The sequence below is a fragment of the Ascaphus truei genome, chromosome 1 (assembly GCF_040206685.1).
Source record: "Ascaphus truei isolate aAscTru1 chromosome 1, aAscTru1.hap1, whole genome shotgun sequence".
Classification (NCBI taxonomy): Eukaryota; Metazoa; Chordata; class Amphibia; order Anura; family Ascaphidae; genus Ascaphus; species Ascaphus truei.
This window is the reverse complement of record NC_134483.1, coordinates 503,026,501-503,040,488: the sequence shown is the minus strand read 5'-3', so window position 1 is coordinate 503,040,488 and position 13,988 is coordinate 503,026,501. Positions and strand designations below refer to the sequence as shown.

Below are 13,988 nucleotides of genomic sequence, written 5' to 3'. Positions count from 1 at the left end.
AGTCATTACAGAACCTTATTGACCCATCCAGCTTAGGTACCAAAACAATAGGGCTGGACCATTGACTATGGGACTCTTCAATTACCCCTAACTCTAGCATCTTCTTTACCTCTGACTGAATAGCCCCTCTTCTGACTTCTGGGATCCTATAAGGTCTTATCTTAACGGCTATCCCCGGCTTGGTGACGATATCATGGGAAATCACCCTAGTTTTCCCTGGTACGCTGGAAAATACATCCCTGTTCCTTTTTACCAAGTCTACAGCTTCTCTGTGTTGTTCAGGAGTGTGTTCTGCCGATATTCGAACGAGTGGATCCTCCCCTTTCCTGGATTTATTAGCTACTACCGTCAGACATACCTCTCTATCATTCCAGGATTTTAATAGATTTATGTGATAGATTTGCTCTACCTTCCTCCGATCTGTCTGTCGAATTTTATAATTTACCGGGCCGACCTGTTCTAGAACTTCATATGGCCCTTGCCAATGTGATAACAGCTTGCTTTCGGCCGTGGGAACAAGCACCATTACTCGGTCCCCTGGTCGGAAGTTGCGAACCGTAGCCTGTCTGTTGTAAAGGTTCTGTTGGGCCCTCTGTGCCTCTTCTAAATGTTGTCTGACTATGGGAGTAATATGAGCAATGCGTTCTTTTAAATCTTCCACAAATTGGACGACATTTTTCCCTTGAACAGTTTGTTGCTCCCACTCTTCTTTGAGGCTATCCAGAATCCCTCTTGGGATCCCACAACAGGAGTTCAAATGGGGAAAACCCTGTAGAGGCCTGTGGTACCTCTCGGATAGCAAACAAGAGATAAGGCAACAAGGTGTCCCAGTTCTTCCCATCACTAGCCACCACCTTTCTCAACATCATCTTCAGAGTTTTATTAAATCGTTCTAACAGTCCGTCCGTTTGCGGGTGGTAAACAGAGGTTCTTAGGGACTGTATTTTTAGCTCTACACACAAGTCTCGCATAAGCTTAGATGTAAACGGGGTACCCTGATCTGTCAAAATTTCCTTCGGTATCCCGAGTCGGGAGAATACCTGTAACAATTCCTTAGCTATGCCTTTGGAGGAAGTATTACGTAAAGGCAGCGCCTCTGGATAGCGAGTGGCATAGTCTAGAATCACTAGGATGTATTGATGACCCTTGGCAGATTTCTCCAAGGGACCCACTGTATCCATGGCGATCCTCTCAAATGGGATCTGAATAATAGGCATAGGGATCAATGGGGCCCTCAAGCTTGGTCAGGGGGCTGTCAACTGACACTCGGGACAAGAGGCACAGAATCTTTTTACTGCATTATATATCCCTGGCCAGTAAAATCTTTTTAGGATTCTTTGCTGTGTCTTCTCTACTCCCAGAAGACCCCCCAATAAGTGAGAGTGTGCTAGCTCTAGGACCTTCCTTACTAATAAACTGGGTACTAGCAATTTTTCTATTTCTTGGCCCTCCTCTTGGCTCACATGGTATATCAAATCATTTTTAATACAAAAATAGGGATAGGATTCCTTGGTTGTTCCGTCTACCGGGACCCCATTAACTTCTATCGCCCGGCTAAACCCATTTTTCAACTGGGGATCATTAGCCTGTTCCCTACCACAGTTAGTCAGGGAAAGTTCTAGACTTCCAAAAGCTTCCTCATCTGGAGTTTGGCCAGTTACCTCCACGGGTGACTCGGACACCTGAGCATCAACAGGCCCTGTCTCGGACAACTCCTCTCCCTCTGGCCTCCCTCCGTTAGGAGTAGTAACCAGTGCTAACTGGGGTGGGGGCGTACCTCTTTTTTTTCCCTTCCTACGTTCTTGTTTCGATTTAGGGGTTTTAGACACCTCGGAGACTAATTCAGGGTCTGTAAATGGAAAAAGCTCATCTGGAGTAGGATTGTTTAAGGTGAGTTGTCCTCTGATCATGGTGTCAAAACCAGGGAAATTACAGCCTAACACTAGGGAATGGCGTAACTTTGGTACAATTGCTGCCGTAGTTTGGATGACTTGCCCCTCGACTTTCACTTTTATCAGAGTCGTGGTGTACGGAAGCATACACCCATGTACACATAATACCCGCGACTTCTCACCCTGGTGTAACCGGAGCGGCTTAACCAACTTCCCTGATACCAAGTTAATATTACTCCCTGAGTCTACCAGGGCGGAGACTGGTTTACCATTTAAAATCACCGTGGTGAGGAAGTTGTGGGTACGTTTTCCCTCGCGGGTCATACCTACCACTCCACAAAATTCAGACTTCACAGAGCCATACGCACACTCCATTGGCTCAGACAACTGAGGGCAGTGAGCCTTAATATGCCCATCTCCCCACACTCAAAACAAACAATTGGCCCAGTTCGTTCTTGAAACCCTTTCTGATATTTAGAGTTTCTGTCCCTATCCGGGTTTTCTTCCACCCGCTCAAATCGTGCGAACGGTCGTGGGTCCTGGCGCCAGCGCTGGCCTCTACCGTTCGTTTTGGGACGTGGATTGTGGTTTGTGCGAGGGGAGCGTGACAGTTCACGGGTAGCTAGAAAATGCTCCACTGCGCCTACCATGGCATCACAAGTGAGGGGATCTCCCTGCCCCACCCACCGTTGAAGGTCCTGGGGTAACGCTCGAATGAAGCGGTCCAACACCACCATCTCAAGGATCCGTGTCGGGCTATATACCTCTGGATTTAGCCACTTGGACGTTAGGTGAATCAAATCCCATAACTGGGATCTGGGTGGTTTCTGTTCCTGGTTTCTCCACGTATGGAACCTCTGCGCACAAACTGCGGGAGTCACTCCAATCCTTGCAAGGATTTTGCTTTTCAGACAGTCATAGTCTGCTGCGGCTTCTTCGTTGAGGTCACAATATGCTTTTTGGGCTTCCCCCAGTAAAAAGGGTGTGATAATCCCAGCCCATTTGGAGCGTGCCCAACTTTCCCGGGAAGCGATTCGCTCAATGGACCGGAGGTATCCCTCGACGTCATTGTGCGGCGTCATTTTCTGCAGGTACACGTTCGCCTGGACGGGCCGTGCCTGGGCCGTACTGGTCGAGTCCATTTTAATCTGGGCCAGCTGCTCAATCAGCTGCCTCTGTGTTTCTGCGATAACGTCAAGCTGGGCTGCAAGTATCCGGTTTGTCTTGCGTTGTGCAGCCGTGCTTTCCAGTCCCTGTTTGTTAGCTTCCTGCTGAACAGCGGTGCTGTGTACTAAGGCCTTTACAACGTCCTCCATACTGATAGTTACCGCGTGGACAGGTCCCACCAGTCGCAATCTGTAGCTCCGCCCCTTTTACAGGGTGTTCGACATCCCACTTCTGACACCACGTGTGGCAGGATGGCCGTGGTAGGTGAGGAGGCAACACGACTTTTCTGGTGAAATAGTGCTGGTGGATTTATTTGTCCAAAAAGGGTAACTGAAACAATGGGAACTCTGTCCCTTTAAATGAAAACATAAACAAAAACCTAACCCCGGTCGGGGCACTGACTAAACAAAAGTGCAGGCTATCTACCTGGCTGGCTAGCTAACCTAGTCCAGACCAACAATGTTCAACAATACCAGTTGGCTCCCCCTTGGGACAGGATCAATCTGAGCAGCTTGTGTCTGTCTGTCAACACTCCTCTATCTTCTCTCTGTGCCTGAGAGAGACTGCCGCCCCAGAGGCATTTCCTCTTAATGTTTTAAAGCAGGTGAACTAGTTTAATTTGAATCACCTGTGGACTGCTTAATAAGCTGGGTTAACCCCTCGTCTACTTGAAAGCATGCATACTGCCATCTCCTACTAACATATACAGAGTCAATGACCCTGTCACAATATATAAGACATCTTATAACAAAGGTTCACTTGAATAGGCTGTAAGATGTCTTATGGCTAAGCACGCATACTATATGGCTGAAGATATATGTGACATGCTTTGAACTGCTTAAATAAGCTTAAAGTTATATTCAAGCACACCTGTTCTGCTTGTATTAGCCCTTAGGAAATTAACCCTTTGAGTGACATAGCTACTACTGCATGGCGTCCTGCACCCCATGACATAGTAGCTATGTAAAAAAAAAATATTCGCTCTCGTAGGGGAGATTGCGTCCCTCACTACGTTATCTGCAGTGATGGCTCCTTCCCTACCATTCCACCATCAGTGACAGTGCGGTCACATGATCGCGAGTGCCGGAGGGGCCGCGGCACGCTGGGGGTTAAATTTGTATATAATGTAAATTTGTTTGACTTGTTGCTGACAGATAGTGGGCATTAATAAGCATGTTTGGTTTCAATAGATGACCATTTTATATCTATTCTTTTTGGAAACATTTTCCAAGTTAGGAGCTACCTACAGTAATTATTTTTGTTCGGCACAGTCATAAACAACTTTCATTATCCAGGGGAAAATTATTTGTGTTCTTGTCAATGAAAATCAATATCTAATTTTCTGCAGTTCTCCCTCATGGCTTGTTGAGCAGTGCGGCTCTTAAATGTTGATATTTGCATTATGAAATGTGAACTAGTTTTACTGTCTGCATGATCTGAGTTTGATAGGAGTTTGATAGCCTCAGATATATTACTTTCCTTACACCCCTCTCGGCATTGTAAGTTCCATCAGAACCTTGTTAAGATCTGTGCTTAGAATTTAATAGTGCTATGTCTAAAGGTAGGTGGGAAATGCCATATTAAATAGGAGTCTTTGACACAGGCCAATGGAGCATATAAACATAATGTGGCGAGCGCTGCAGATATGGCAAGATTTGTGCGTTTGGGTTGTGGTAATAATATTTGTTCTAAGGAGAAAAAGCCTTGGGGAGCTGTGAGACTGGTGCAACATGTTCACAGTATGTGGAGTTCGTCCTTTCCTTCCTGAAACAAAACTTCTGCTTCAAGAGGATCATTGTACATAGCATGTTGTTTCCCATACTTTGTCTTTCAAAGCAGTGTAGCCCCCTTTCCCCGTGTGTAAGGGAACCACGCATGCTGAGTACCTGTCTGGCGTACAGGAGATTCTCCGCCGCTGGGAGCCTGGGGTGATCACGTTCGTTGGTATACAGTGCCCCCACCTGAGAGAGATCCTAACACAGTAGGATAACCCCCTCACAGGAACCCATCTGTAAGGAATAAGGACACACACAGTATGGCTAACTTATATTTACTGGCATATAAACTGACAAATACGATAACATACAAGACCACACAAGGCCATACCCACACAGTACCCCAACTGTATGAACACCACCTTGTCCACACCCCAATGTTATGAGGGTGCCCATGGCACCTAACCACCTGGTGTCCACCAAGACAGGCACATCCCAAAGTGTATGAGGAGTAGCGCGGCCCCTGTGTATGGCTGGTGGTGCACGTTGGGTACCTTCCTGTCTTAGGCCAGACCATGCCAAACTGTAGAGTGGATCCTTCGGACTGCAGAGTGAGCCCACAATGCGGTCGGTCCAATACTTCCATAAAGGCGTCCGCCTCTGATGGAGCTCCAGCTAAAGTGTGTCCCTTATGAGTGTCTATTGTTGCCTGTGGTCAGATCCCAGGCTGCAGATCGCTGCATGGCTCTGTCCACTGATGCAGCAACACTACAGCGCACTAAAGGGGATGTCCTTCGCTGAAAGGGCCTTCCCTATACACACACTGGGTGAGTCGGGGACTAGTTGGGGCTTAAAGGGGAAATCTGACCTAGTCCCAGGACTGCTGGCACCTGGGACACTACCTCTTTCCTCTGCATCCTTCTCCCGACTGGCGTGGACCCAGATTTGTGCCAAACCTCACTTTTCCTTCGTTGATCAGGGAGCCCTTTTGGCTAAACCTGCCCATGTGATGCTGGGACTCGTAATTCCTTGCAGAGCCTCTTCTGAGATGGCCACCGCACCGGTTGTGCTCCTGCGCATGCGCACCGCAGTAACATGGCCGCCGCAACTCCTGGGTTTTCTGCGCATGCACACCATTCCAATCGTGCATGCGTGATATCCAAGATGGCAGCCCCTGCTTGCCGGTTGCACCGCGGAGCTCCGGTGACCTGGTCACCCGCCACCATCAGCCTCTCCCTGATGCTCCCTGCAGCAGCTGCTCCGCCCGCAATCGCAGCAGCTCAGCAGTAGCCCCCCAGACCCCCGCATCCGCATCTGTGGTAAGGGAGCTCGGCTACATCAGTTATTTAAAATATATATTTTTAAATATATATCTTAGCTTAACCTGCCCTCCTATTATTTAGTGAGGGAAGTAGCTAAGTGCAGTCTTGTCAAGCATCCGGTAATGTGTGTGAGTCTCACCCACTTAATGCAACATGAGATAAATCCCACTTACGAGAGGCCCTGAGAGTCCTAATGAGCACACATCATGTCACAGCCCCTCCCCCAGTGCAACACAACCCTGGCATATATGCTGAATCATTCATCATAAGTCATTCTGTCTGCTGGGGATGTTCACACATCGCCCAGCAGACAGAGGTTCGCGAACGCGCGTCCATGTAGCAGCCGGTTTGATCGAGGTCTTAGGGTAGGGGGAATACCTGTTACACAACCAATCAGGAGAAAGGATCAGGAGCCTGGGGGTGTGGCCAAGGACAGAAGGAAACCTATGGAGAGGTGAGAGGTGTATCCGTGTGTCTCGAGTGCGTTGCACCTTTCACCGTTCAGTATTTTTGGAAAAGCCACCTAGTGAAGCCCCTTCTCATGCTCCGGAGGGGGAGGCCCTTGACAACTCTGTACGTATAAAAAATTTATAATTTTTTGTTTAATGGTACAGATTTCTTTTGAACTTAGCTTGTACCTTTTACAGCACCACGATGTCTCGTTATCTTCTGCAAATGGCATCATATTTCAGAAATGTGCAACAGTAAGTATTGCTTTCTTCAATTATGCCTCTATTTTATTTTAAGTGTTATAAAGAAAAATGAAGACAATTACAAAAATGAATACAAAGAAAATAGTATTAGGTAGAATGCGTGGTACATTGTTAAAAAAAAAACTTGGGATCAAAATGTAAAAGTTCACTAATAAATTGTAAGCCAATTTGAGAGGAGTGCAGGGTTTCTGTATTTGTTTTCCATTAATACTGTATAATGGTGTGTAAAACTGACACTAACTCTTACACATAGCATATTATAGCAAAGGTTAAACTGCATTAGGGGGGATAATAAGCAATCCACTCGACTTGCCATTAAAAAATGTCTCTTCTTTTTGCCATTGCAAAGTCCTTTTGCTACTGTTTTTGTCAACCAGCCTCTCTAGCCTTTTCAAATTCTGCACTTGAATTCTGGAGATATCAGTTGTTGAGAATCCGCCTCTCTGGGAGGTTAAAATGGCCACTGCCATTCACGCTATAAAAAATAAAAAAGAAGAAATGTGGTTGTCATGGTAACAATTGATGCCGGTGAAATAATCGAGTGTCAATCTCAGCAGTTTTTAAACAATGAACAGTTAGAAATAGGTCAGCAGAACATAAACTAGCAGGTATGGTATGACGTTTCTTTTTTGGGGGGTTATTGCTTTAAAACACACATTTGTACACATTTGCATATCTATGTCCAAATTGTTATATCATTCTTTTAACCCTTTCTCTGCCAGAGGGGCCAGCAGCGCATTGCCATGCCTGATGAGAGATAAATATTACTGTATGCTCATTTGTATGTCTTAGACAGGTCTGCAACCCTGCCTTGCATCATTATCACCAAGCACACAGTGCTTCCACTGCAGCAAGGGATTCTGGGAAATGACATGCAAATGAGCATCCTTTTGCTTCAAAATCATATAACATGGTCCCCTATCACAGCTTTTGAGCACAGCCTGGGTTAAGATGCATAGCCAGTAAACCCACCCACAGGCAGCCATTTCGACCTTAATGGGTCTCATCAGTGTGGGGTTGGTTATACTGGCTTTGCAAAATGAAGCAGGGGATAGGATTCACCACACTTAGTTAAGTTATGGTGGGTAAAATGGCAGGGTTGCAGACCTGTCTAATACAAGCAAATGACATTTCCCAGAATCCCTTGCTGCAGTGGAAGTGCTGGGTGATAATTGTGAAAGGCGGGGTTGTAGACCTGTCTAATACATGCAAATGAGCATACAGTAATATTTCCATTTGCTATATGCTTTACTGTGGATGGTTTTTGTTACTTTTTTTACCCACCATAACGTGTATGTATATGTATATATATATGTGTAGCGGTCATGTAAAATGCCTACAGTCATCTCTCCTGCTGGCAGCAAGGCCTGGTAAGTGTGGGCATGCCAGCAGTAATCATGGAGGTTTTCCCTCACACCCTGGTGGGGTGCCCTGTGTATGGATGGGACTGGTCACATGCTCTGACTCCATGGTTAGTGATGTCAGAGGTGTGTCAGCCTCAGAAGTTACATAAGGCACAGCACTGTGTCAAGAGTTGTTGTTCTGTCAGAGTTCAAGGCGAGTACAGTTGCTGTATAGTTCTTAGTTCTAGTTCAAGCCCAGCAGGAGTTGCTGGAGAGTCTTGGTATGAGACCTGAGTTCTGCTGAGAGGAAGAGTTGCGGTAACTCCAGAGGAGACTGTGTCCAGGGACCTGGCACAGGATAGTGATCCCTGCGGGGATAGGGAATCCCTATTAAAGGAAAGAATCACCTTTGAAGGGAAGCAGCGGGGAGAATCATGAGAGGCTAAGTCTCAACTGCGAGGGGCAGCTAGCCCACATCATTCAATAAAGATGTGTTCATTCAGAAATCCTCTCGTGTACATCTGTGGAATGAGTGTACAGAGAGGAGCACCACCGAGGAGTTCCTCGTCAGGATCATCCCCATGCGGACGCAGGGGCCCTGGTGAGGTGGAGGCGCTGCACTGGAAATAGGTGAGACTCAGCACACTACCTCAGCTGCCTGTCTGACGGGTCCTCCCCACACACCATCATGCGGGAGACTCAGGAGTCCTGTAGCCAACAGGTGCACCATCAGGCATATCTACACTGTAATGGGGGCCGGTTAGACCACAGGGGCCAATGTGAGATTGGGTGGGTCCGGCCGGGCCAGAAATACCGTTACATTTGGAGGCGAGCTGCTGAGATCAGATCTGTCATCAGGACAGGCTCTAGCTAGGCACACTGGGAAACAGGGAGAGAGTCTGCTGCCACTCTGTGCTGCGTAGGGACGGACCTAGGGGTGGTCAGGGGGCTGACGGGATATTGTCAGTTCGCAGGGACAACCTAGGGGCCTGAAAGGAGTGAGGGGTTTGGAGCCGGGCTATAGCTGACCGAGTCACCTTGAGGCAGTGCTAGTTGGTAGGATGCCAGAAGGGATAGCCTGTTAACATGGTCAGGAATCCTGGAGAGGGTCTGCGCTAGGCTGACCAAGACAGGTAGACGCCCCAAGTACTGCATGGCAGAGCCAGAGTACCTAGCCCATTCCAGACACTCACCGTAGGGAGCACAGACTGGGAGGAAGGAGTCACAGCAGACACTGAGAGAGTGAGCCTAGCCTGAGGTAGTGCAACACTGGGTCACACCTAGATAAGGTACACATGTGGTGGTGCATCTGAAGCAAATCTTTATTGTACTGGTGTGGTGGCTGCCCCGCAGAGCGGAGCCCCATGTACAGTAACAGCAGCGAGAAAATGGCGACCGCAAGAATGGAGGATCCGCGCGGTGCGGATAGTCCAAAATGGCGGACGGAGGCTAATGGAGAGAGCGCACATGGTGTGTGTGCGTGTAAAGAGGACATGGGACAATTGATGAAGCGGTACTTCAGTCTTTATCAGGATGACGGAGAGGATCTACCTGGGTTCCTCCTGCGGATTGGAGCCGTCTTACAGGAGATGCGAAAGGGGGATCATATTAAGGCCAATGAGGTGGAGGTGTACTTTTGTGATCAAATCCTGAGAGGAGCGATTCCTGACCATCCTGTCGTGGCTAAGATGCGGTGCTCCTGGATGCGGGGTGTCCCCCTGTCCTTCGGGAGGCTATTGGGTGAGATAGAGGAATATGAGGTTGCAGCTGCTGCGAATATGGATTGCAGAGCGATCCAAAATAGCGGTTCCCGCTACCCGGGGAGACCGCGTGGGCCAGTTGCAGAAAATGCTGCAAATGCAAAACTTGCAGAAAGTTGTCCGGGATTGGCGCCAAAAGAAAAATTCCACCCTGCGGGGAGGTATGGCGCGAAACCTGAAGCCGCGCCCCCCAGGACTGTGAACAGTTCAGCCCCTGTGCCGGGGCATCCAATTAACTTGTGGGACCCTCCCCAAATATTCACCAGGGGGAGGGGTCTCTATCTCTGCCAGCCAAGACCCGAGTTGTCTTAGGGAGGAGCTGGATGTGAGCTTCCTGTCCCACAGTTGCGAGCTGGTGAACAGGAGAGACCATTGTGCAAAGTGTCTCCTGTAACCAGCACTACCAAAAGCGAGATGGACATTGGGGTATATCCCTATTTATTGCCAGGAGGCTCCCTGGTAGTAAAGGCGGGGGCGGACACAGCCATGCTGACGGCTGAAGCCCCGCGTGTGGCCTGCACCGAACCAGTTGATCCCGGAGAATGGGGATCGCTCCTAACGAGCAGAACGGAGCCTGAAGAGAAAGGGGTCTACAACCGCGGTGAGAACCCGGAACCTCACCGTCGGTCCCCTGCGGCAGTGCCACTCCCCGAGTCGGAGTTCGGCTCCTCGAAAGAGGAACAAGCGACCCTAACGACGGTGGTGATGCGCCTACCGGCGGACCACTACAGCGGTGCTGGAAAAGAACCGGCACTTACCTGTGTCGCGGCGGAGCGGAGTCTCGTGTCGCCGGTGCAGAACCAACCCGAGAGGCGGAGTCCCACGGCCGTGGTGACTTACAGCGCGGAAGGAGGAGAAGATCCCATCCCGAGCCGGCGGAGCGGTGAGATACATCCTTACCCTCCCCAGGCGCCGGTGGTGGCAACGGCGGAGGAAGGCCTAGCCCAGGCCGGAGCAGAGCGAAGAGCAGAACCCTCACTTCCGGCAGCGGATGTCGTTGTGGAGGAAGAGATCCCGCTTGGGGATCCATCGCAAGATGGCGGAGTATCCGGTTCCGGTGATGACGTCACTTCCGGCGGAGGTAGCGGAACGACCAGAGAGAGAACCACAAAGCCTCGGCGATCGGGCAGTGCTTCCCGATCACCTGTGTCAACACAGAGCTGGCAGGCTGCGAGGAGAGCTGAGACGGGTGAGGCCCAACCAGCGGCACGTCCGCACAATGATACGGGACTATCCGAAGGCAGAGAGCGGGTTGGAACCCCGCAGATGCCCATTACCTGTCCCTATGCCCAAACCCATGCCCTAGGTAATGCCCCTGTCCCTGTCACCTTTTCCTGTGGGTCCACATCCAGTTTGGGAGTGTCGGAAGGGTCCCAGGGAATCGGTGAGGAACGGACTGGGGAGAGACTGAACAGCTATGCCTCTGATGGTGGGTCGAGGGGTGGAGGGCAGTTGGGAAAAGTATCCGAGTCCCGATGGGTACCTAGTGTGGCCGTAGTTAAGTCTCAGGATAGCTCCAAACAAGAGAGGTGGTCTAGGCCTCTTTCATCAAGAACCTCTGGGGTATCTTCTTGGGGGGATACAGAGGAGGGGGACTTACTAGAGTGGGGGTCTGAGGAACGTAAGGAGACCCGATGGTGGGCGGTGGGGGAATTTACACCGGCCCAGAAGAAGAGGAAGATGCAGGAACGATGGTTTCAGATATGTCAGCATAATATAGAGCCTATGGGGCCTGGGATATTATCTGACCCTGTGGACACAGACGAGCCCCTGTCATGGGTGTTGCCAGGGAGGGCAGGGAACGCAGAGCTGACTAGGAGCAGCCGGGCCGAGAGGGCTATTATAGCTAAGTACAAAGCGCCCCACAGGTTGGAGTACCTGTATGTCCCTGAACCCCTCATGGAAGGAGAAATTGAGTTTAAAATGGGTTCCACTGGTGAGGATAGGGGATATGGCACTGATGAGGAGGAAGGATCAGGGGAAGAAGATTGGGATCCTGGCGGGTTACATGAGAAGTGTCGCGCAGAGGGTTACAGCGTTGCTGCTTTAAGCCCAGTGGACCATGCTGTGCGCAAGCCACCGTAAGAGGGTATGGTAGTACCAGTAATGGATACTCCATCAGGGAGTAATCCGGGTTGTTATCATCCAAAGTTAGGATGTATCTGTTACTATGTGTGATGAAGTTATGTACTGTAATGTTGTGACTAATTATGTGTGTTCCATTTTACAGTGCTTCCTGGAAAGAGGTATACAAATTTAGGTCCCAGCGAGGACGATGGGATTCACCAGGGGGAGAATGTAGCGGTCATGTAAAATGCCTACAGTCATCTCTCCTGCTGGCAGCAAGGCCTGGTAAGTGTGGGCATGCCAGCAGTAATCATGGAGGTTTTCCCTCACACCCTGGTGGGGTGCCCTGTGTATGGATGGGACTGGTCACATGCTCTGACTCCATGGTTAGTGATGTCAGAGGTGTGTCAGCCTCAGAAGTTACATAAGGCACAGCACTGTGTCAAGAGTTGTTGTTCTGTCAGAGTTCAAGGCTAGTACAGTTGCTGTATAGTTCTTAGTTCTAGTTCAAGCCCAGCAGGAGTTGCTGGAGAGTCTTGGTATGAGACCTGAGTTCTGCTGAGAGGAAGAGATGCGGTAACTCCAGAGGAGACTGTGTCCAGGGACCTGGCACAGGATAGTGATCCCTGCGGGGATAGGGAATCCCTATTAAAGGAAAGAATCACCTTTGAAGGGAAGCAGCGGGGAGAATCATGAGAGGCTAAGTCTCAACTGCGAGGGGCAGCTAGCCCACATCATTCAATAAAGATGTGTTCATTCAGAAATCCTCTCGTGTACATCTGTGGAATGAGTGTACAGAGAGGAGCACCACCGAGGAGTTCCTCGTCAGGATCATCCCCATGCGGACGCAGGGGCCCTGGTGAGGTGGAGGCGCTGCACTGGAAATAGGTGAGACTCAGCACACTACCTCAGCTGTCTGTCTGACGGGTCCTCCCCACACACCATCATGCGGGAGACTCAGGAGTCCTGTAGCCAACAGGTGCACCATCAGGCATATCTACACTGTAATGGGGGCCGGTTAGACCACAGGGGCCAATGTGAGATTGGGTGGGTCAGGCCGGGCCAGAAATACCGTTACATATGTATATGTATGTATGGGTATGTATACATATATGTGAGGAACCCTTTTGTGAGATCTGTTATGTAGCAAAGACTGTCCATAAATAATTGTTGGTATTGATAATCCAGAATAGCTCCATTATTCTAGGCAGCTTCCAGGTTAGATGACTTCACCAGTGATGAAGAAAGTTGTAGCCTAATTCCTTTCATTTGAAGATGTGCTCCTGTTTCCTGCCCATAGGCACTAAACCTTTACCTCCAGATGTCTGCAAAGCTAACTCTATAGAATCACATATCCTGAAAAGTGCAAGGATTTTAAGAAGCCCACCTCCCCCCTCATTTGGAAATGAATACTGATTCAAAAGACTTCTTTAAAAAACGACATTGTATTTTTTTATTTCTCCTTATAAATAAAATAATTATTGGTATCTAGTGTTTCAAATGAGAGGAAAGCTCCACTGTGTATTAAGGAAGAATTTTTAAAGAAAATTTAGAATTTCTGTAATAAAAAGAATTGACAAAATAAAATCTAGTATCAAAAACTGCTACTTTTTTGTAATCTTCTAGATGCATAAACATTACAAAAGTCCCAAATTAAAATGCAAGAATGCCTAAATTATGAAAAACAGCAAATGCTTAGCAGCCATTTATTACTACTTTTTGTCAGATGAAGCATTAATGGTAAATGTTTTTTTGTAAATATTAATTTTATATTCTTTACATTAAGATTTAAACGAGGTTTACACTACTGATATTCGGTGTTGTAAGTCTAAAGCTAGGTGGCCAACTCCACTCCTCAAGGGCCACATACAGGTCAGGTTTTCAGGATATCCCTGCTTCAGCACAGGTGGTTTATTCATAATGACTGAGCCACCTATGCTGAAGCACAGATATCCTGAAAACCTGGGCTGTTGGTGGCCCTTGAGGACTGGAACTGGCCACCCCTGGAC

The 13,988-nt window shown here is 48.7% G+C and overlaps 1 protein-coding gene across 2 annotated transcripts in view; it reads left to right on the top strand.

The window, feature by feature from the left end:
* Positions 1–13,988, top strand: part of EVC2 (EvC ciliary complex subunit 2) — a 207,689-nt gene that overhangs the window by 49,249 nt on the left and 144,452 nt on the right. For both annotated transcript variants that reach the window (XM_075569576.1, XM_075569567.1), the window contains exon 4: positions 6,744–6,800. In XM_075569576.1, coding sequence (XP_075425691.1) covers positions 6,744–6,800 — 57 coding nt within the window. The remainder of the gene's footprint in view (positions 1–6,743; positions 6,801–13,988) is intronic.